Source organism: Pelodiscus sinensis, chromosome 5 (assembly GCF_052426305.1).
Source record: "Pelodiscus sinensis isolate ZL-2025 chromosome 5, ASM5242630v1, whole genome shotgun sequence".
Lineage (NCBI taxonomy): Eukaryota > Metazoa > Chordata > Testudines > Trionychidae > Pelodiscus > Pelodiscus sinensis.
Window position 1 is genome coordinate 82,846,646 of NC_143056.1, and position 25,041 is coordinate 82,871,686.

A 25,041-nucleotide genomic window follows, 5' to 3' on the forward strand; every position below is an offset into this window, starting at 1 on the left:
ACACAGCTCCTATTCCTGGAACTTTTTTCCTCTATTCAAATTCCTCATTACAACTCAATTTTAGTCCATCAAATGTACATCAACTCATTTAAACAAACCAAACAAGTGAAACCTTATGTTCTAAGATAACATTTTCTTCTAGTCAACCAATGAACTGTGTTTTCATTTTGCATCACAGGGATAACGCTGTTAATCTTATCTGCAAAAACAATGAGGAGTCCTGTGACACGTTAGGCCTGGTCTACACAAGAACCTTAGTCCAAAATAAGCCCCCCAAGAAGGATTTTGTAAGCGATGCATCCACACTTCAAGTCCATTATTCCAGAATAAGGGGACATGGAATTTGGACTCTGTAGTCCTGCTTTTCATGAGAAATAACACTATTCCCAAACTTGTAAATCGAAAATAACGTTAGTGTGGAAGCTCTGGTGCCACTAATTCGCCTCTGGAAGGCCTCCCGCAGCTCCCCAGAGTGCTTCCTGGTGCTCTGAGTCCGAGGTAGCATGTCCACATAACAGAGCCTGCCTCAGACTACATTCAATGCTTCCCCGCAGAGAGAACACTGAACTTTGAATCTGGGAAATCGGATACCCAGAGGTCAAATTTAGTAAATTCGAAAATCTCCTAATGTAGACATGACCTTAGAGACTAACAGATTTAAGCCCTAATAAGTATGTTAGTCTCTAAGGTGCCACAGGACTTCTTGTTAATGTTGCATGTTCTTTGGGATTAGGTCCATCTCTTCCTTATTACCTGTACAGTTTTGAGATGGCTGCCAATGCTTAAAACAGGTCAATTAGTGCCAAATGTTATGGAAGCACTTATGATGTGGAAAGGTATCAACTAGCCATTGAACTGAGTCGACAACCTATTTCCAACAGGCCAAACAACCATTAGATAATAAACTGCAGTTATTACGGACATAGGTTGAATTTGAAACACTGGCAACATGGAGTTGAAAGGCTTCTTATCATATTATTAATCCCTCTGCATTACAATACTCTCCATTTATTTATAAAATGTATAACTTGCAAAGAAAAAGAAAACATTACTTTACCACGGCAGCATATGATGGGCAAATAAACAACGGCAAACAAGATGTCAGGGACTCAGTGTATTTCTTACACATTAACTACGGGAGTAATAAAAGCAGTATAAAACAAAATACATATTTTACCTGTGGATCTTGCTTCATTTGGGCAACCAATTTCTAGAAAGAAAGAGATATTCATCAATACATTATAAGGTTCAATTAAGATTGTGTTTACTGGACAGTTTATGCAGTGGCCCTGGTTAGAAGTTGGATTTAAACAAGACATCCTATACTTAAGAAAAATAGCAAGACTTAGCTCATCATGAACCCAAATTATTTTATAATTCACAGAAACTTTCTCATTCAGTAGTGAGCATGCCATTTTTCATATTTAGCTAAAGGATGCTACTATATATGTATACACTACAGTCCTCCTTTTTAAGTAGTTCCTTCAAAAAAATCCCTTTAATGACAAATTAAGCCAGCTGAGCAACCTAATCAAATAGCTATGTATCCTCTAAAATACTGCCTTCCTTATGACTGTGGGCAAAGAACAGGCTGAACTACTTCAGATACAATAGTTGTTTTTTTGTATAAATCAAATGCAGCACAGTAAGGAAGTGCTGATGTGTTGGCTTGGCTGGTACTACATGGGAGACCCATGTTCAGAAGCGACTTTTCCACTTCCATCCTTTGAGTTAGCAATAAAAGAGATCATCTTAGATGAAATACTCCCATATCAAAGGGAAGACAACAGTTGGTTACAGCATTCACTGCTCTTTTTCCTTCGGTTCCTTAAAACAGTTGCAGAAGGTGCTGGCTATATAGCTAAGCAAGGGGGAGATTATCAGTATTTTAACAACAAAACCCAGAAGACCAGAATGATGAATCAAGATGATAAACTCAACAACCCAAATTCCTTTTTTTGAGGTCACCCATTCACCACATCAAATCATTCGTCTTTGAATCTAAACAGGACATGGTATAGGCCACATTTGCTTTACTATCCCCCTTACCAAAAAAGAAAAAAAGTGAGAAAAAAAATCTAGAACATATATTACACTGAAATTCTCTCAAATCAGTATTGCTTGAAAAAGTATATGAACTTGTGTTTTATAGAATTCAGACTTCATTTGTAATTTATTAATTTTAAAATCTCTTTTCATATCCTAAAAGGAACACCGATAACAGATATTGCATTTTAGTCATGCAAAGAAACTGATCTCTTCGCAAGGTTTAAATTCTTGGCCCATTTTCTTCAGCTCCTCAGTTCTCAGTGCACTTTAGATAAAGTTATGCTGAAATAATTCTGCTAGTTTTTTATGTTTAATTAAAATATGGAGACAGGACATTTTCTCAACTTATCATAAGACAACCTGCAATAGTCAGTTTGACAAACTTTATTTCATACAGCATTAGGTATCAGCAAATGTAACTAAGTTGGGGATCACAATATTGCACCATTCACCAACTAGGCGGGATTTCGATGTGAGAGGAATGAAAAAAGGAAGCTGGCCTTTAGCTGTTTTAAATATTTTTTTTCTCCTTTTCTTATAGATGGAAGCAGGGAAGGCGTACGCCAGGTTCTTCCATTAATCTGCTCGAAGAGCACTCATGCAGACCAATTCTTCTGTATGGTCTTCCTTTGAAGTCCCTCAACAATGAATTATCAAGGGTAAGATGCTTTAGGATAAAGCCAAGTACAGCCTTCTACAACATCTGAAAGCACTATTTCATAGAATCAGAGACATACAGAAGTATAGGGCTGGAAGTAAGGATGTTAAAATGCGATTATTTGGCTAACCATATAGTCGATAAAATTTGTATTGGTTATACGATTAGTTGATAAGCATGTTGATAAGATGTACGGGCATGTCGTGTCCTTTTAGGGCAGCTCGTCCACCTTTGGTCCCCACTTGTCACTCAACTCTCACCTGTGGCTCCTAGTAGCTGTAGCATGTGCAGCGGCCACACCCCGGGCAACAGCTTCGACAGGCTGGCTAAACCAGGTTGAGAGTAGCCGTCGGGTCATCGACCTTCGGTGAGATAGGGACTTGTCTATCCCGAGCATGTGAAGACAGACTCCGGCGGATCGAGCGGATGAGACCTACTAGAATAGGACCAACGGTCATGAAGGTGGTTTCTGCAAGCAATGTGGTACGCTAAGAGCACGGCAAGACATGAAAGATGCCCTGGTCAACCACTGCGCCCAGCCCATCTCCAACCGTCTCGACTTTAGTCCTGCCATTGGAGTAAGATGGAATCTGGGAAGAGAGAGTGAGGCTGACTATGCGCACCTCTCCCTCACTTTAATCCAATTCACGCGCAAGTCTTGACATCTCGACATCTCCTAAGTCCTGTGGCGACGGGCGAGCGACGAAGCAGCAGGTGTGGATACACTGGGAGCTGTAGCCGCGGACCTGCACACAGGCGGCTCAGGTCTAATGGTCGTCTTCTTGCTGGTGGAAGCAACAGCTGGATTCGGCGTCTACCTGAGTGACTGAGCAGCCCTCTTTAGGATTGCACTGCTCACCTCCGTAGTAAGAGGAAGGGGCTAGAAAAGGTGCCCTAAACATTGTTTGCTTCACAGAACCCTGGCCAGCTTACCGCGGCTGGAGGGGATCCCATCTCATGCGGTCGAACAATAAAATTTCGAACAAAATGCAAGGTGACACCACTCACTATTGGCACATGGAACGTACGCACGCTTCAGGACAACCCTTCAGCAGACCGCCCAGAAAGAAGAACAGCCCTGGTCGCCAGAGAGCTCACAAGATTTAACATCGATATTGCGGCACTGTGTGAAACTCGTCTAGCAAATGAAGGTCAGCTCATGGAAACAGGAGGTGGTTACACATTCTTCTGGCGTGGACGCAGCAGTGACGAACGTCGTGAATCTGGAGTTGGCTTTGCGGTTAAGAATCATCTTGTCCACAAACTTGCCAGTCTTCCCAAGGGCGTGAATGACCGACTCATGACACTGCATCTTCCACTACCGAGAGGAAAGCAAGCCACACTGATCAGCGCTTACGCGCCCACAATGACGAATCCGGATGAAGTAAAGGACAAGTTTTATGAAGATCTCGATGCCCTACTCTCATCCGTGAAGCGCACTGACAGGCTGATTCTACTTGGCGATTTCAACGCGAGAGTAGGATCTGATCACACTGCCTGGGATGGCGTCATTGGAAAAAATGGAATCGGTAAATGTAACAGCAATGGCCTACTATTACTGAAGACATGTGCGGCTCATGATTTGATCATCACCAATACCATCTTCCGCCTGCCCACTCGCAAAAAGACGTCCTGGATGCACCCACGCTCTAAGCACTGGCATCTCATTGATTATGTCATTGTGCGGAGGAAAGACAGACAGGATGTAAGGGTGACCAAGGCCATGCCGAGTGCTGACTGTTGGACTGACCACAGACTTATCATCTCCAAATTAAGCTTTCGCATCAAGCCAAAGAGACGTCCGCAGGGAAACAAAGCTGTGATGAAAAAGATCAATGTCAGTAGACTGAGGAACCCCAACACAGCAACTTTACTAGCAGAAGATCTTGGCAACCAACTTTTAGAGCTGCAATTAGAGGAAAATGCTGAGAAGGACTGGGAACGCTTCCGGGATATTGTGCACTCTTCTGCACTAAAGGTTCTTGGACCCTCACACAGGAAACAGCAGGACTGGTTTGATGAAAACGATGAAGAGATCAAGGCCATACTTGCTGAAAAGCATCGCCTTCACCGTGCTCACCAGAATGACCCATCGTCAACAGCTAAGAAAAATGCCTTCAACAACATTCGCAGGATCGTACAGAACAAGCTTCGTAAGATGCAGGACTCCTGGTTGAGTGCCAAAGCAGATGAAATCCAGAAGTTTTCTGATAGAAACGATGCCAAACGGTTCTACGAAGCCCTTAGATCCTTGTATGGACCTCAGCCCTCAGGGAGTTCCCCTCTACTGGACTCAGATGGTGCAACTCTCATTACTGAGAAGGCTCTGATTTTACAGCGTTGGGCTGAGCACTTCCAATCCGTACTGAACCGCCCATCTTCCATCAATAATGAGGCGATTGATAGAATGCCCCAGGCGGATATCAACCACAGCCTGGATGTCTCACCATCAGAGACTGAAACCTTACAGGCCATCAGCCAGCTGTCCAGTGGCAAGGCCCCAGGATCTGATGTGATTCCAGCGGAAGTCTATAAGGGTGGTGGTGCAGTGCTTGTCAACAAACTCACTCAGCTGTTCCAGTCCTTCTGGAATCAAGGATCTATTCCTCAGGAACTGAAAGACGCGTCTATCGTACACCTCTACAAGAGGAAAGGAAATCGACAAGTTTGCGATAATCATAGAGGAATATCACTGCTTTCCATCGCAGGTAAGATCCTTGCACGAGTGTTGCTGAATCGTCTGATTAACCACCTGGAACAGGGTTTATTACCCGAGACACAGTGCGGCTTCCGCAAAGAGCGTGGCACGGTGGATATGATCTTCGCAGCCCGACAGCTTCAAGAGAAGTGTCAAGAGCAGAATCGTGAACTGTACACCACCTTCGTGGATCTCACCAAGGCTTTTGACACTGTCAGTCGCGAAGGTCTGTGGCGCATCATGTCGAAGTTTGGGTGCCCTGACAGATTCATCTTGATGGTACGTCAGTTCCACGACGGCATGACGGCTCGTGTTTTGGATGATGGAGAAGCTTCAGAGGCCTTTCCCGTCACAAACGGCGTCAAGCAAGGGTGTGTGCTGGCACCGACCCTGTTCAGCATAATGTTTTCAGCCATGCTGTCAGACGCCTTTCAGAACAGTTCCTTGGGAATCAGACTGAGATACAGGACCGATGGGAAATTGTTTAACCTGCGAAGACTCCAGGCTGTCACCAAGATAAAAGAGACTGTGTTACGAGATCTCCTTTTTGCTGATGACTGCGCCCTGAATGCTGGATCAGAGCAGGAAATGCAAGCCAGCATGGACAAATTTGCAGCAGCATGCGACAACTTCGGCCTTCTCATCAACACAAAGAAAACCGAAGTGATGCACCAGCCAGCTCCAAAAGCTCAGCATCAAGTGCCCACCATCACAGTGAAGGGACAAAAGCTGCAAGCAGTGGACCAATTTACATATCTTGGCAGCACCCTCTCCCGCTCAGTGACAATTGACATCGAGGTCAACTGCAGAGTCGCCAAGGCAAGCTCTGCGTTCGGCAGACTGTTGACCAAAGTGTGGGACCGCCGTGGAATAAGCCTTGCTACAAAGCTTAAAGTCTATCGAGCAGTAGTGTTAACTACCCTGATGTACGCCAGTGAGACTAGGACTGTATACAGGAGGCACGCTAGGCAACTGAACCACTTCCACACGATTTGCCTCCGCAGACTTCTGAGGATCCGGTGGCAGGATAAGGTGCCAGACACAGAAGTCCTTTCTAGAGCAGGTCTGCCGTCAGTTTACACCCTGCTGATGAAAGCTCAGACACGCTGGGCAGGCCATGTTGCAAGGATGCCAGATCATCGCATCCCTAAACAGCTCTTCTATGGTGAGCTGTTTCAAGGGAAGCGATCGCACGGGGGACAAAAGAAGCGATACAAAGATACGCTTAAAGCCTCTCTCAAGTCCCTGGATATTGACACCACCTCCTGGGAGACCCTGGCACAAGACCGATCAACATGGCACACGCTGATCTACCAAGGCTGTCAAACATCTGAAGCCAGAAGGACAACCATAGCACAAGAGAAGCGAGCACTCCGTAAAGCCAGAGTTGCAAAAGCTGCAACAGTGGTGCCCACACATGTCTGCCCGACCTGTGGTAGAACATTCCGTGCCCGTATCGGCCTTATCAGCCATTTGCGGACACACCATGAACAGTCCATAACCTGTTAGATGTCAAGGTCCTCTTCGAATACGATGGACGAACAACAAGTTGATAAGCACTGCTGTGCAGAGCTGCAGAGGGGGTAGCTAGCTCCGGAGCCACCCATGCTGCAGTTCTGCTTTTTAAATGTAGTAAGAGCCATTGGGCTCTTACTACATTTGAAATGCAAAGGTGCAGCCAGGACTGCTTGGTCCTGGCTCATGCTGAGACCGGCAGCCCCTGTTCACAGGGGAGAGTCCTGTCTGCCACAAACAGATGGCAACAGCCCCTGTCTGTGAGGGGGCCCAGATCCTCACTGGGACCCCTGTGGACAGGGGCTGCTTTGCAGCAGCATCCCCTATTCCCCCCCCCCCCCCACTCTGCTGCGGTGGGGGCAGACGGCACCCTGGAGATGGTGCTGGAGAGAGAGGAGGAACTGGCTTTCAAGCCAGCTCCCCCCAGCACTAGCTCCTATGCCCCCCTTGCTGCCTTTCAGAGGCAGCGGGGGGGGGGCACCACAGAGAAGCTGGGGCAAGTGGGGACTGCATGAGTCCCTGCTTGACCTGTGCTCCCTGCCACACTTCCGGAGGGCTCTTGTACATTTCAAAACCAGAAGCACTCGCAGTGGGAACGGCACAAGTGGGGACTGAAGCAGTCCGATATTCACGCAGCTTCCCTACTGTGCCTCTACCTCTCCTGCCCCCTGCAGAGACAGTGCTGGAGGAGAAATGGCTTCCCCCGCAGCACTAGCTCCTGCTCCCCCGCCTTGCTGCCTGCCGCTCTCTGATAGAGGCAGTCATGGGGAGGGGGAATGACTAGTCAAGTTGCTACTCAACTATCCAATAAGCATTTGCTTATCGAATAGCTGACTAGTCGCTAAGGGTATGTCTACACTACCCCGCTAGTTCGAACTAGCGGGGTAATGTAGGTATACCGCACTTGCAAATGAAGCCCGGGATTTGAATTTCCCGGGCTTCATTTGCATAAGCGGGGCTCCGCCATTTTAAAATCCCCGCTCGCTCGAACCCTGTGCCGCGCGGCTACGCGCGGTTCGAACTAGGCTTCCTAGTTCGAACTACCGTTACTCCCCGTGGAATGAGGAGTAACGGTAGTTCGAACTAGGAAGCCTAGTTCGAACTACCTAGTTCGTGCCGCGCGTAGCCGCGCGGCACAGGGTTCGAACGAGCGGGGATTTAAAAATGGCGGAGCCCCGCTTATGCAAATGAAGCCCGGGAAATTCAAATCCCGGGCTTCATTTGCAAATGCGGTATGCCTACATTACCCTCCTAGTTCGAACTAGGAGGGTAGTGTAGACATACCCTAACATTCCTAGCTGGAAGAGACCTTGAAAAGTCATCAAATCCAATCCATTAGGTTATGGCACACCCAAATAAACCCAGACCAATTCCTGATAAGTATTTAAAAAACTCCAATCATGGATAGTCCACAACCTGCCTTGGAAGCCTACTCAAGAGATTAATTACCACTATAATTAGAAAGTTTTTCCTAATATTTATCATAAATCACCCTTGCTGCAGATTTAATCCATTATTTCTTGTTCTACCTTCAGCAAACATGGAATACAATTCATAACCTGGTACTTTTTAACACGGCCCTTAACACATCTTAAAACTATTATAAGGTCCCCAACTCAGTCTTCTTTTCTCAAGACTAAACATGACCATTTTTTTTTTACTCATAGGACAGATTTTCTAAAACTTTTACCATTTTTGTGGCTTTCCTCTGGATTCTCTCCAGTTTGTCCACATCTTTCTAAAGTGTCGTGCCCAGAATTGGACACACTACTCCAACTGAGGACTCACTAGTATCGAATAGAACAGAACAATGATCTTCCATCTCTTACATATGACACTCCAGTTAATACACCCTAGAATTATATTAGCCTTTTTTGCATCTGCATCATGTTGATTACTTCAGTAAAATACCTTATCCTTTCCTGCTCAGAATGAAAGATAGAACTGAGTCTCAAACCTGGAACATCCTTCAATCTGCAGTAAGTTATGATTCCCACTTGTGGCAGTCCAGTCCGGCACTTATTCCTGGAAGACTTTTTGAACATTAATACAATGGATAGTAAAGGAAATGAGGGGAGAGTCTGTCCTAAGGAGCTTAAAAGACTATAATTACAAATATACAATGGGGAGACACAATGAAGGAAAAACACTAATCACATTAAAGTGAGCTTATTTTAATACTATCTCCTTAATAGAGTCACATTATTCATGTTCATATAACCAAGTATTATAGCTGCCCCAGGTAAGGTGCAGGGTTTCTTCTAAGCTGCGCAGCTGCATAGTTGCCTAAAAATCAGGGGCACAGGACTGCCACACACGGAGCTACCACAGTTGGGGGAGAAGCTGTAGCAGCTCCCTGATTGCCCTGCTGTGGCTAGGAGTGCTGGGGCCATAGAAGTATACCTTTCCTCTGAAGGGATAGGCACCTTCTCAAAGTTCTCTCCCCGCCATTCCCAGCAGCAATATGGAGATGATGTGTCAAACATGTCCATAATAATGCACATAACAAAATGTAATCCATAATTGGACATAAAAAATTAGAAGGAACACTAGTAAGGTGTAGAATCAAGAGATTGGGGAGTTGTACAATAGGAAAAAAAATGACAAATTCAAATATTTCTAGATACAGATACACTTCCCCATCAGCAACACAGGCACAGGAACAGAAGGAAAAGGAGAAATGTATAGAGTTAGCTTCAATAAATTTAAGTTATCTGCAAGAGAAATCTGGGGAGTCAAAAAAATTGATGAACAAAGATGTGATGAAGGACAATTTTTTCAGTGACATGTAGTGCTGGCTTCTGAATATACTATACTGTACCTTTTCCTGAAATTCAAAATAGTACCAATACTTATTTCTATGTGGGATTCTGATGTTTTAAAAATCAAAATAAATATCACATAAATTACTTTTCCAATAAGTTGTCTAAGGCCATTCTCTATTTGAGCTGTACTGCAGTAAACAATAAAGTTCCCTGAACTCCATCTTTAATGTATTACTGATACACCTATATGATGCTAAAAAGTGAAACTGAAATTTTTTTAAAAATGAAAAATGTGATTTGTAAAAATAAGAGTGAAGTCAAGGGGCAAAATCCTTTAGGTTAATTTCCTGAGAAGCACTGTGATGGGGCATTCACCCCACACTTGCATGTTAAGAGGCTAATGGTGCCCTAGGGAGGCTGTGCAAAAAGCACCCAATAGGCGAGGGGCTCAGAGGAGCAGCCAATCAGGACCTGATAGGCCCATATAAGAACAGACAGACACTGCAGGTTCAGCTGCTCCCTGGAACTCAAAGTGGGAGAAGAGCTGGATGCTTTGCAGGTGGAAGGAGTGCCAGCACTCTGAACAGAATAGTGCTACTAGAAGACCAGAGAAGCTAAAAGTGAGCTCCTGGTTAGTGGCTAAGATAAACATGCTGAGGCCCTGAGGAAATGGCAAAGAAGATGCTTGGGCCATGGAGAAATAGCCAAGAGAAATCTACTGAGAGACTGGAGAAGATGAAACATGTTGCTTGCATTTACAGTGTCCCTGGGCTGGGCCCCATATATTCGGTGGACACAGCTTCCCCTCTGCCCCCACTTAGCATAAAAATACTCATTGGACTGGGATACTGGACCCTAGCAGGGAAAGTGCAAAGTGTAGTAAGGCCAGAGGGCCATGTTATGAGGAGGACACTTCAGTCCTTGCAGTAATGCAGGTCCCGGAGCAGACGCAATGGTGGGTGAGACATACTGCCCTGTTGAGCTAACCCCTAAGATGGCCAGCAAGAGGTGTGGTGAGCAGAGCCCTGTCACAAGCACATAATACTGATCTGCAATTCTGGAAGCTGATATGTAGCTTTCTTAAAATGATCCACCTGTTCCCAGTAAAGGCCTTATGGTCTAGTGCAGGGGTCAGCAATCTATTGCTCACTAGAGTGCCAGATATGGCTAGCCTCAACCCAGCCAGCTCTTGCTCCCCCCGCAGCAGGGAGCCAGCACTGGCACTAATGACTTATGGCCCTCTGAAAAATTGGAATGCCAGCACTGGCTTCCTGTGGGGGAGGAGGAAGCCCCAAGCCTCTCCCCCAATCTGGCATGCAGGGAACAAGCAGAGCAAAAAACATCTCGGGGCGCTGCTCTTTGTCCTCCTTCAGCATGCAGGAAACAAGGAGCCAAAATGGCTCCATGTGCACTGGCCTTTTTTGGCTCCCAGGGAACCACTTCCCTGGAGGCTGCCCCTACGAATCCTTCCTGGAGGCTTCTGGGGAATGGGTGCAGCAGGAGGCCTTGTTACATGGTGCCTGCCACATGGCATGAAAACAAGTGAGTGCCTCCTACCCCTTCATGCCTAGACCCAAATGCCCTCACTCACCCCCCCCCCACCAGATGCCCTCTGCCCCCTGTCCAGAATCCAGCCACTTGGCCAGACCCCCCCTATTCCCAGCCCCCTGGCCAGACACTCCCTACCCCCAGCCTCCTGGCCAAAATCCCCTCTGCCCCCATCCCAGACACACCCCCTGCCCTCTGCCCCCTGTCCAAAATCCCTCCTGCCTCTAGCCCCCTGGCCAGAATCTCCCCTATTTCCTGCCCCCCTGGTCAAAATCCTATCTGCCCTCTGCCCCTTTGCCAAAATCCCCCCCCCCCCAACAAGACACCCCCTGGCCAAGCAGCCAGCCCACAGCCTGTTCGTACCCCCTGACCAGGCAGCCTGCCCCCAGCCCACTCCTGGCCCCTGGCCTACCCCCTATCCAGATCTCGCACCCTCGCCTCCTCCTACAACCCACTTCCTCGCGCCCAGATCCTGAACTATCCCTATCCCATTCTCTGGCAGTCCTGTCCCCGCACAATTATTCCCTCATTTTTGGCCCCACCCCAGAGCCTAGGGGGGGTCACAAAATCCACTAACCCTGGAAGCCCAGAAGAGTAAGTCTGGCCCGAGGCCTTGAACCTCAGTCCTCCTTGCCCCTCCCCCCACAATGGGTCTGGAACACCAAGGGAGTGATGTGTTTCAGCTGGGGTCACACCGGTGAGGGGTTGTTTTTTTTAATTGTTTTTTATTTGCTTCTCACCTGTGTGGTTCCCAGCTGATTTTTCTATGGGTCAGAAGCCCCTGGCCACAAAAAGGTTCCCCACTTCTGCCATAAATCAAGACAATGTTGAAACCTTTTGTGTTGGACATAATATTTTACTTTATTTAAAACTGAAACTTGGCCAACAAGCCTCCAATTGGGGCCCAGCCCCCACCTGGCTGCAGTGTCATAACACACTTGCACCCCCCCACATAGCAACCCTGAGCCCATCATACACCTGAACCCAGGGCCGGATTAAGGGGGGGGGGCTCGCTGGGCAGCTGCCCAGGATGCCAACCTATGGGGGGTGCCTGATGGCAGCTGTAAGAGGGTGCCGCGCACCCAAATGCAGCTGGAAAGTGCGCAGCACACCAGGGGCGCATGCGTGGCTCTCCCGCTGCCTGGGGCGCAGGAATGGCTTGAATCAGTCCTGCCTGAACCCACTGCCCTGAGCCCCTCATACCCCACATCCCCAGACTCCTGACACAACACTCCTGCACCTCTACACACCCCAACCTTGTGCCCTGAGTCCATCATACACCCCAATCCAGACTCCTACACTCCCATATCACGAGCCCCCTGCCATAAGATTGTCAGAAGACAGCCTGAATGCATGCATGAAGTTGGATTTGACCAGTCAGGATGCAAACTTCAAACAAACGTGTGAAAAGGTACAGAAGCAGAAGTCCCATTAAATAAAGTCTGTGAGTACAATGTTTCATTTATACTATTATGTCAATTATCAATAATATTACATTCTATATTTTCAGTCATGCAAATGGGCATTCTTATGCGACTTTTTGTTGACCACTTGTTCTGAATTTTGATGTTGTTTGACTCTTTGGTTTATAAAGGCTGCTGAACCCCTGATTTAGTGGAATGCACATAATACTAGAATAAAGGAAAGGTTTGAACTCTGTTCCAAAGTCTTCTACATTAGGTTAACACTTTATAAACTTTATTCAGTTAGAGCAAGGGTTCCCAACCTGGGGTACGCGTACCCCCAGGGGGTACAAAAAACTTGTCAAGGGGGTACGGGGAATATTTGGTCAATAGCTAGATTATCCTAATTGAAATATTCCAAAAGTAGTAGTTTTAGTGAAAAAAAGATGTGGATTCTAGAGTCTAGAATTTATTTCCTTTCATATTGAATAGGGGATACGGGAAGGTTTACTAAAAGCCAAGGGGGTACAGGGACCGAAAAAGGTTGGGAACCCCTGAGCTAGAACTTATAACTTGTGAGATAGATAAATATAATTATCCTCACTTCACTGATCTATCCATTCAAGTATTATGCTCATTGGGGTAGCTGACAAAAACAGAAAAGACTTGCACATAGCAAGACAGTGAGAAAACCAAGTTTACAATTCAAATCTGCTATAAACTTCATCCCAGTACCCCACACACATCTCACATTGTGTGCATGCTTGTTTAGTTGATTGTATATTAATATAGCATTTAGAAAAAAATCATACTACTTTATGGTAGTAACTCCATAGTTATGGTTGTGACCTTACCTTACATTAAAACAACTATTTTGACATACCTCCACTTACGTTTCTCAAAGCTACAGCAATTTAAATAAATTTCTCATTTACGATGTAATGGAATGGCTAACTGATTTTATTGCCATTTAGCATCTGACAGACAGAGCTTAAGCATCCTAACACTATAACAGATAGATTCTTGATCTCAGGTAGAAGACTGTTTTGTTTCTGAAGCAAAAAAATCATGCTCAAGTCAAGTGACTTTCACCTTGGGATCTGTGTCCCAGCTATATCAGCATTTGGTATGTTCTCTCAGGAACACATCTCTCTCCATGATTCCAGGATTTTTTTCCCTATCCCTTATGTTGGCAGTACGCATCTTTGGACCACAGAACGACCTCAGTCAAAATTCACTTAAAATGCACTTTTTAGATAGTTTTATCAATACGAAAGTTGTCATTTTAAAAAAAGAAAAAAATCAGACCCATAGATTTATGAAGTATTTACTGGTATAAAGAAACCACTGATGGCTAAAACAGAAAATTTAATGTTCTAAGGCAATTTCAAATCTTAAAAGGCTATTGCTATACAAGACCTTCTAGGATTAACCATTACTTGCACTAAAATATGAGAAGAAAACCAACAAATAAAGAATACAACTTACCTGGTGAACCTGAATTTCCACTTTCAGAGCTTCCTGTAGAGTCTGCAACTCCATTCTCTACCTTCTCCACTCTTTCTAGCTGTCTGTTTACTAATTCCACAGTGCCTTTAGTCTCTGGCCTCAGAAAATGAAAGTTCCTTTTCTCCACACTATTGCTGTAGAATAAATTGTTTATTTTATGGTTAGCAGAAGCCAGAAATTACACAGTTTTTAAAAAAGTTATATTATAATAAAACCATGAATAATAAAATCAAATAGACAATCTTTCATAACAGTATCTTAGTCTAATATGCAATGATCCTTGCAGACTTTGGAATCTATTAGTTTCCCAAAGAAGGTTTTCCTTGTGATCCTTTAACCTGACTTGGAAATCTTCTGAACATCAGAAAATTGACATTATTGCTCCCTGTATTAAAGTTTGCAGGAAGATATGTTTACCTACAAATGCTCTACTAATTTACATATTAAATTAGAACAGAATATACATTAAAACATATCTTTCCATGGTATTCTGTCAATCTTAACTCACACAGACCTCATGAACACATTGAAATAGCCCCAATTTAGCAATCTGTTGCACTGCTCCAGTATTAATGAGAACAAGATGAGTAGGGCATTAACTAAGACAGTAGTTCTCAATTTCTGGGGGTCAACAGCAGTGTTCCCTGTAAACTGAGCTCTTGGGCAGCCACCCAGAGAGATTCAGATGCTGCCCAACTGATTAGCAAAGTGCTCACAGCTGGTAACATTTGTTTCTAGTGGTGATGCACATCTTCACATGCCTCTATGTACATAACATTTATTCCACACACAGATGGAAAAAATTAAAGGTAGCACTGGTTACCAGGGCTGAAGTTAGACTTGCTGGGGCCTGGGAGCGAAGCCTGACCACATCTCCTGGGGTCAAAGACAGAGCTCAAGGGCTTCAACCCTTCATAGCAGGGCTCAAATCACAGGCCCCACTGCACGGGACTGAAGTCTTCAGGGTTTGACCCACCTTGTACCCTGCTGTGGGTGGCAGGACTCAGACAGGCTCACATTTCAATTCCCCTCCTCCCTCGGGTTCTATATTAATTTTTGTTGTCAGAAGGGGGTTGTGGTGCAGTGAAATTTGAGAACCCCTGAATTAAGCTCATAGAAGTTTCAAGCAGAGGTAAATCCAAGCTACCTCAGCTGATGCAAAATACAGTTTCCATTTTCTAACTTTAAGGATCAGCACCAGCACAGCTACACTGGTTGCAGGCCACCAATTACTTACAAATAGGCGGTGTCTAGACTGGCCACTTTTTCTGGAAAAGCAGTAGCTTTTCCAGAAAAACTTGCCAGCTGACTACACTGGCCGCTTGAATTTCCGCAAAAGCACTGACGATCTCATGGAAGATTGTCAGTGCTTTTGCGGAAATACTATGCTGCTCCCATTTGGGCAAAAGTCTTTTTCTGAAAAACTTTTGCACAAAAGGGCCAGTGTAGACAGCAGAGATTTGTTTTCCGCAAAAAAGCCCCGATCGCGAAAATGGCGATTGGGGCTTTTTTGCGGAAAAGCATCCTGCCAATCTAGACATACTTTTCCGAAAATGCTTTTAACGGAAAACTTTTCCGTTAAAAGCATTTCCGGAAAATCATGCCAGTGTAGACGTAGCCTTACTGAATCAAGTTTATTCCTATGCATAGACAAAGTCACAGTCTTAAATTGATAGGATATTAATGTTCTTCTGGTCTGACACAGGCTGGCTGGCCTTCTAAACAGACACTGGCTCAGCATAGCCTATGATGGATTAACTACCATTCCCCGCAAATAATCCTGATTTTCTGGGTGTCAGGTGACTCAATTTAATTGTCACACAAAGTGAGGGAAAAGTTCGGCAATTTCCAGAGGCTAAATCTACATTGCCCTTTCTTGTGCAAGAACGTATGCAAATGAGGCATGACACTGAATAGCCCCACGCCTCATTTGCATACTTAATGAGCTGCCATTTTTGCGCAAGGGGCTTTTGCGCAAGAAGGAGCAGTCTACACTGCTATACTTATTTTCAAGCAGAACGGCTCTTGCGCAAGAGGGGGTTTTTGCGCAAGAAGGAGCAGTATAGACTGGTCCTTCTTGTGCAAAAGCCTCTTGCGCAAAATGGTGGCTCACTAAGTATGCAAATGAGGCATGGCAATCTTCATCACCGCACCTCATTTGCATATGTTCTTGTGCAAGAAAGCGCAATGTAGACATAGCCAAAATGTATCTAGGAGAGCTCAATTGGGGAGACAGCTGTAAAAAAGAGGTCTCTGACTGGAGGAAGGCAGTAAAAGAGAAGCAATAATCTGTGACAGAACCAGAAAAAGGCCAATCCTCAGACAGATGACCTGGAAGTAGACCAGGGGAAAGACTACAGGGAAGAAGCCCTAAGGGTCAGCAACTCATGTAGGAACCAAACCTCCAGAAAGAAAGCCCTGAGAGTCAACACTTAGAGCAGGGCAGAAGATTATCTGCCCTTTTGTTGTTTTCTTTAGACTAAGCAGTGGTCCCCCATGTGGTGCCTGCGGGCGCCATGGCACCCGCTGGGGCATTTATGTGGGCCCGCCAAGTGACCAGGGCCAGCCCAAGCCATTCTTGTGCGCAGCGCATGCACAGCCCCTGCCCCGGGCATGCGGCACATGCGCGGTGCCGGCCCCAGGAGCATGGTGTAGGTGCTGCCCCGCCCCCAAGCATGTGACGCATGCGCAGCCCTGCGCACAGCATGTGAGCGGCCCCAAAAGATTGGGGACCACTGGACTAGAGACTGAAAATTGACAGAGAATCCCTATGCAGGCCACTCATCTGGTATTAAACAGGATGGTCCTATTTTTCTAGGGTTTGTCCTTTTCTAGTACTCAAGATGTGCTGTCTGATATCAGGCATGGGACTAAGTTCCCTCTAAGGTGCGTGCTTACGCAGACACGCACAGGAAATTTCAATTCCACCCACCTCCTAAGCAAAACTGCCCAGCAATGCGCTAGTGGAAGGTAAGCTGGCTGCTGCTGCTGCTGCTGCTGCTGCTGATGTTGAGCAAGTGGGGGCTCATCTGGACAACTCTGTTGTCCCTACTTCCCAGAGCCAGAGCTGCGGCCAGGTCCACGTAGTGGCTGCCTGGCTGCTCTGTGGTCCGGGGCTGCATGGTGTCTGCTCCCAGGGTAAGCTGCAGAGTAGCTGCCAGAGCTGGAGCCCAGGCTTCAGTGCAGCTGCTCCAGGCATCCAGATCAGTGCAGAATGGAGGTGCCAGGGAGCTCCTGTGGCAGCGGCAGATAAGATTGCCATTCTTCTGCCATCATCACTGGTAGAGGAGTGTAGGAGAGGAAACAGGCACAAGCAGCACTAGAAACACTAGGCCTTCACCCCAGCTCGAGTGAGTTGCCCTTCCCTGTTGCCTGGGGGTTGGCACATCATGGCTCTGTTCAATGCTCTAAGGTTGCTGTGAGCTCACCACCCCAACACCTGGGCTCGCTGGAGCACTGCCTGCCACTTGTCCTGCTGCTACTCTGCTGCCCTGTGCGGACAGCAACAACATGGTTCAGATATGAGGGTGGAGGGAACTAGGGCAGGGACCCAGCCAGGAGGAGAAGGAACCCTGTTTCGGATTCTGCCTGGCTGTGCCAATAAGTGTGCATACTATTTGTGCGGCATTATCTAATGAGGCCATTTTGCACTGCAGTGGCACAAAGCTACCCCAAAGGCAGTGATCTCACTTCCCTACTTGGGCCTTACCCCTAGTGTTTGTAGGGGACTCCCTATTTTGCTTAGAGATAATGAAATAGTCCTGCAGTGCCCCCCACGCCCTTTAAAGCTTCCATTAGGGGCATTCTGAAAGAAAACTAGAGCAGTGCTGCACCTAGTTCTTGGCCTCCTCTGACATCTATGGAACTGTGGACAGTGCAGCCTTAGAGCAGCTGAGGCTAATTTAACATACAACAGCTGGACTTGCTTTGGGCAAGATGGAAAATACAGAAGGCACAAAGGGGACTTAGACTCATCTTTCATTGATACATTGTGGCCATGCTTTGGTATCCTAATAAAAGTTGAGAGAAGCAAGTAGTTCAAACTTTTCTGCTGGATCTCATACTTCTGGTATTGCTAGCAAACCCTCCAGCATCCTTTTGGTGTTTTGAATTCTGACAGTAATCACAGAATCACAGGACTGGAAGGGAGATCATCTAGTCCTGCTAGGCGAGGGTCTGGAAGAGGTCTATAAACAGAAGAAGTATAATACAGAAAATTTTGCACTATTAATTTTCTTTTTTTGACTTCATATTAAATACAAATTTAAAATAATGCACCTTTTTAATTAACCTTTGTTTTAGTATTCTTTCATCCATAACATTTTAAAAAATAAGATTTGTTAGTAATTTGGGGGCCGTGGTGGAGCACACCTGAACAAGTGCACATGACTTCAATATTGGCGCACAAGACAAAACTCACTCCACTCCTGGATGGAATCATAGAATACCAGGACTGGAAGGGACTTGAGAGGTCATTGAATCCAGTCTCCTGCCCCCATGGCAGGTCCAAATACTGTCTAGACCATCCCTGAGAGACATGTATCTAACCTACTCTTAAATATCTCCACAGATGGGGATTCCACAACCTCCCTGGGCAATTTATTCCAGTGTTTGACTACCCTGACAGTTAGGAACTTTTTCCTAGTGTCCAACCTAAACCTCCCTTGCTGCAGTTTAAGCCCATTGCTTCTTGTTCTATCCTCAGAGGCCAAGATGAACAAGTTTTCTCCTTCCTCCTTATGACACCCTTTTAGATACCTGAAAACGGCTATCATGTCCCCCCTCAGTCTTCTCTTTTCTAAACTAAACAAACCCAAATCTTTCAGCCTTCCTTCATAGGTCATGTTCTCTAGACCTTTAATCATTCTTGTTGCTCTTCTCTGGACCCTCTCCAATTTCTCCACATCTTTCTTGAAATGCAGTACCCAGAACTGGACACAATACTCCAACTGAGGCCTAACCAGCGCAGAGTAGAGCGGAAGAATGACTTCTCGTGTCTTACTCACAACACACCTGTTAATGCATTCCAGAAGCATCACACTGCTGACTCATATTCAGCTTGTGGTCCACTATAACCCCTAGATTCCTTTCTGCCGTACTCCTTCCTAGACAGTCGCTTCCCATTCTGTATGTGTGAAACTGATTGTTCTTTCCTAAGTGAAGCACTTTACATTTGTCTTTATTAAACTTCATCCTGTTTACCTCAGATCATTTCTCCAATTTGTCCAGATCATTTTGAATTATGACCCTATCATCCAGAGCAGTCGCAACCCCTCCCAGTTTGATATCATCTGCAAACTTAATAAGCGTACTTTCTATGCTAATATCTAAATCGTTGACGAAGATATTGAACAGAGCCGGTCCCAAAACAGACCCCTGCAGAACCCCATTTGTTATACCTTTCCAGCAGGATTGTGAACCATTAATAACTACTCTCTGAGTACGGTTATCCAGCCAGTTATGCACCCACCTTATAGTAGCCCCATATAAGTTGTATTTGCCTAGTTTATTGATAAGAATATCATGCGAGACCATATCAAACGCCTTACTAAAGCCTAGGTACGCCACATTCACCGCTTCTTCCTTATCCACAAGACTCGTTATCCTATCAAAGAAAGCTATCAGATTGGTTTGACATGATTTGTTCTTTACAAATCCATGCTGGCTATTCCCTATCAACTTGCCACCTTCCAGGTGTTTACAGATGATTTCCTTAATTACTTGCTCCATTATCTTCCCTGACACAGAAGTTAAACTAATTGGTCTGTAGTTTCCTGGGTTGTTCTTATTTCCCTTTTTATAAATGGGCATTATATTTGCCCTTTTCAAGTCTTCTGGAATCTCTCCTGTCTCCCATGATTGTCGAAAGATGACAGCTAGAGGCTCAGATACCTCTTCTATCAGCTCCTTGAGTATTCTAGGATGCATTTCATCAGGCCCTGGTGACTTGCAGGCATCTAACTTTTCTAGGTGATTTTTAACTTGTTTTTTTTTTTTAATGTTATCTTCTAAACCTACCCCTTTCCCACAGGCATTCACTATGTTAGGCATTCCTTCAGACTTCTTGGTGAAGACCGAAACAAAGAAGTCATTAAGCATCTCTGCCATTTCCAAGTTTCCTGTTACTGTTTCTCCCTCCTCACTGACCAGTGGGCCTACCCTGTCCTTGGTCTTACTCTTGCTTCTAATGTATTTATAAAAAGTCTTCTTGTTTCCCTTTATTCCTGTAGCTAGTTTGAGCTCATTTTGTGCCTCTGCCTTTCTAATCTTGCCCTTGCATTCCTGTGTTGTTTGCCTATATTCATCCTTTGTAATTTTCCCTACTTTCCATTTTTATATGACTCCTTTTATATTTTTAGATCATGCAAGATCTCATGGTTAAGACAATGCGGTCTTTTGCCATATTTTCTATGAAGAAGAGAGAAGCTTTCCGACCCAGCGGAATAGCTTGCTTTTGGGCCCTTAACAATGTCCCTTTGAAAAACTGCCAACTCTCCTCAGTTGTTTTTCCCCTCAGTCTTGATTCCCATGGGACCTTACCTATTAGCTCTCTGAGCTTACCAAAATCTGCCTTCCTGAAATCCATTGTCTCTATTTTGCTGCTCTCCCTTCTACACTTCCTTAGAATTGTGAACTCTATGATTTCATGATCACTTTCATCCAAGCTGCCTTCCACTTTCAAATTCTCAACCAGTTCCTCCCTATTTGTTAGGATCAGATCTAGAACAGCTTCCCCCCGGTAGCTTTTTCAACCTTCTGAAATAAAAAGTTGTCTCTGATGCAGTCCAAGAACTTATTGGATAGTCTGTGCCCCGCTGTGTTATTTTCCCAACATATATCTGGATAGTTGAAGTCCCCCATCACCACCAAATCTTGGGCTTTGTATGATATAGTTATTTGTTTAAAAAAGCCTCATCCACTTCTTCCACCTGGATAGGTGGCCTGTAGTAGACTCCTAGTATGACATCACCCTTGTTTTTAACCCCTTTTAGCCTAACCCAGAGATTCTCAACACTTCCGTCTCCTATGTCCATCTCTTAGAGGGAACAGTGACGTAGGATACCATTTTGAAGAGCATTCTACTACACTCTCACTGGCATGACTTTGCACCCAAAGTTTTAAAACAAGAGCCCCCACGTGGTGTGGCCCATGGACACAGACTGACTAGAGTGCAACATTAAAGAGGACAAATACTGTTTCTCACTTTCCTCCATGAAGATGGGTCTTGCAAGTGAAATACATGTTTAGACATGTTTAGATATAATTACTTGGTAAAATCTAAATGTAGATACATACATATGGGAACTAGAAGTGTGGGGAGTGCTGCAGCACTCCTGGGCTCCCAGAATCCAGGCTGCCTACCCAAGAGCTCTGCTGCCAGCCTTGTGCATGGGGACCAGCCACCACCCCGTGCTTCAGGGGCTCTGCTGCCAACTCCGCACCTGGGGTTCCAAGTACTGACCCTTGCATACAGAAACCCAGCTGCTGATCCCGAGCTCTGGGGTCCTGGCCAGTGTTCCCTATAAGCTGAGCACTTGGATGGCCATCCAGGTTAGACTCAAATGCTGTCCAGCTGATGGACAGAGCACCCACAGCACCCATAGCCAGCAGCATGTGTTTCTACTGATGGTGTACATCCACACATGCCTCAGCATATATAACTAAACTTATTTTGTAAATTGTTGAAATAAAATTAGAAGGAACATTGGTCTCAGCTGCTGGCTCTGGGGTCCCAGCTGCTGGCCTTACATGCTGGGGGACTTTGCTTCTGCTTCACATGATGGGAGCTCTACAAACTGCCCCTGGTGTCGACTGCTGCCTTGCCCGCCAAGACTTTGCTTCCAGCCTCAGCTGAAGGGGAGGATTTTAGCACCTCCATTCTTTAAAATGTTCTTGCACTATTGTGTAAACCTCAAAACCAATTTGGGGGTCATGTCCTGGTTCTCAATAGTCTATTCAGACTGATACGCATGCTCTTGGTCCGCTGCAGGAAAGCATGGTAAGACTGGGATGGATCACTCTGCCTTTGTTATGGAATGGCTGAAGCTGGATGAATGGGAAAGAGGCTAATTGTTACATGCTGGTAAACTAGAATTGCTTTGCTTAGCAGGGACCTATGAGGATCACGGTCATTTTATTGAGTTTGATCTTCCTGAGTATCCAAGAAAAGCAGTGGAATTGGAAGAAAGCAAGCTTCAGAGGGGTAGCCAAGTTAGTCTGTAACAGGAAAAACTTAAAAAACAACGAATAGTCTAGTACAGTGTTTCTCAACCAGTGGTACGAGTACCCTTGGGGGTACTTGAGAGAAGTCTGGGGAGATACGTCAACACCGTGGTCACCAACCGGTACATCGCGATCTACTGGTCTAACTCAGGGGCTCTTAGAGTCACTCTTGAGCCCTCTCTGAATTGCGCACCAGCGCAGTACATTTAAATTTGATTACCTCATTTGAGGAGCAGCTACTCACTGAGCAACAACACAGGTGAGTAGCTGTGCGGAATAGTGGGAGCTGAGAGGTCGGGAGGGCTGAAACACCCCAGCCAGCTGGCTGTGGCTCTCAGCTGAAAGAGGCTGCCCTGCACTCCAGCTGATCGGGCAGCTTCTCCTCTGCGCCTGCCCACGTGGGGCACCCTGGCTGAGTGCCATGGCCAGCTGGAGCACATATTTCCTTGGTTCAGTGGTCAGAACTTCCTTCTTCCAAAAAAAAACAAAAAAAAAAAAACCAAAAAAACCCACCTTAAAAAAAATGAATAGTCTAGTAGCACCTTAAAGACTAACAAAACATGTAGATGGTATCATTGGGTTTTGCCCACGAAAGCTCATGATACCATCTACATGTTTTGTTAGTCTTTAAGGTTCTACTAGACCAGTGTTTTTCAACCTTTTTTTATAAAATACCCCTTTAAAAAAAGATGACAGACAGACAGACCGACCGACCTAGTACCTACAGTTTTCAGACACACAGTTTTTTTCTACCATTGCAACACATTTGTTTAAACAACTTAATTATAACGAGGCGGGCAATGAAATTTTGGGGTATAAAAAGTACAAAAATAATAAGGCGCTATAAAACTTAAAACAAAAATTCAGTTATGTCCAAATTTCAGCTGTGTTGACGCAGTGGTCTCCAACCTTTTTACACCCAAGATCACATTTCAAATGACAGACCAAGCCAAGATCTACCGCCTTGACCCTTCCTTGAAGCCCCGCTCTCTCCAGGCTCCTCTTCTCCATCACTTGCTATCCCCAATCCTTATACTGCTGCTTTAAAAAAAAAAATCTTCTGTAGGAAGAGGTTTTTCCAACATTTGGCCTGTCTAGACTGGACCAAATGTCAGAAAAAAAAACCAACCCTTCTTTTGGAAGCCCCCTTATTCCTTGTGGAAATAGGAATAGCTAATGGCTCAAATATCTCCTCTATCAGCTCCTCAAATATTTTAGGATGCATTTGATCAGGTCCTGGTGACTTTAAAACATCTAACTTTTTTACATAAATTTTAACTTGTTCTTTTAACTTCTGAAACGACCTAATTTTCTCCTGCTTTCGGTAGGCGAAGTGTCCTATCACCATCAAATTTCTTGATGAAAAACAAAACAATGAAGTCATTAAACACCTCTACCATTTGCACATTTTCTGTTATTTTTCCCTCTTCACTGAGTAAGAGGCCTACACTATCCTTGGTCTTCTTGCTTCTAATATATTTGTTGAATATATTAGGTAGTCCTGGAGCAACCTGTTGTATCAACTACATCAAGGGACATCCAGAGGGAAGTTTGTACAACAAGCTCTAAGTTATCTATAATGGCCTGGAATTAGGTTCTGAAATCTTGATGAAGCTTGTTCACAAATTCTGATTGCTAACCATCACGCTTTAATGTCCAAGTATAACTTTTTAAATTATGATAAGCTATCTGGATTGTTAACTAGCCAAAGGGAACAACTTCCTTTGATAAAGGATTAGTCTTTGTTCTGTAACCACTCGTGCTACCTGGAAATTGAGGTTAGATGAGGGAAAAACAAAAATGCTGCTCCTTAAGGAGTAAGAAAGTTACCAGAGAATCACAGGCGTGTAGGACTGGAAAGGACCTCAGTAGGTCATGTTCTCCAGTCCCCTGCACTCAAGGCAGAACTATGTAATAATTAGACCATTTGTCTAACCTGTTCTTATAAACCTCCAATGATGGAGATTCCAAAACTTCCTTCCCTAGGCAATTGGTACCAGTGCTTACATTGCAACAAGGGCAGTTTAGCTTAGACATTAAGAAAATCTTTCTGTCAGGGTATGTAAGTCCATTGTTTCTTGTTCTATCCTCAGATATTAAGAAGAACAATTTTTCATGTACATACTTGATAATTGTTATGTCCCTCTCAGTATTCTCTTCTCCGATGAAACAGTTTTTTTTTTCAATCTTTCCTCAAAGGTCACGTTTTCTAGACCTTCAGTCTTTTTTGTTGCTCTCCTCTGGGCGTTTTCCTATTTGTCCACATCTTTCCTAAACCGTGGTACCCAAAATTGGACATGACTCCGGCTAAGGCCATATCATCATGGAGTAGGGTGAAATTACTTACTTCTCATGTCTTGTTTACAACATTCCTGCCAATACAGTCCAAAAAGGGAAGTTATTCACCTCGTGGTATAACGATGGTTATTAAAGATGTATGGCCCTGTGGATACTCTGCTGTAGGCGTCAGGTCGTCCTGGCACCGCAGATCAGAGTTTTTCCATAGCAATAGCCAGTTGGGCCGTGCATGCGCAGTAGGTGCCTCATGGTGTTTGCGCCTTGTACTTTACGCACACGGCCCGACGCTTCTCAGTTCCTCATGTATCTAAAATAGAAAAACAAACTCCAAAGAAGAGGGGAGGAGGATGGGTAGCGGAGCACCCATGGGGACAC

The 25,041-nt window shown here is 45.1% G+C and overlaps 1 protein-coding gene across 12 annotated transcripts in view; it reads right to left on the bottom strand.

The window, feature by feature from the left end:
- PHF21A (PHD finger protein 21A) overlaps positions 1 to 25,041 on the bottom strand; it is a 290,548-nt gene that overhangs the window by 194,246 nt on the left and 71,261 nt on the right. For 11 of the 12 annotated variants that reach the window (XM_075927582.2, XM_075927577.2, XM_075927575.2 and 8 more), the window contains 2 exons: positions 14,125 to 14,279; positions 1,178 to 1,210 (listed from right to left, as the gene is read on the bottom strand). In XM_075927582.2, the coding sequence (XP_075783697.1) occupies positions 1,178 to 1,210; positions 14,125 to 14,178 (87 nt within the window). In that variant the 5' untranslated portion in view covers positions 14,179 to 14,279. Of the gene's footprint in view, positions 1 to 1,177; positions 1,211 to 14,124; positions 14,280 to 18,209; positions 18,333 to 25,041 lie in introns of all 12 variants that reach the window. The other variant, XM_075927571.2, reaches the window with a different exon arrangement.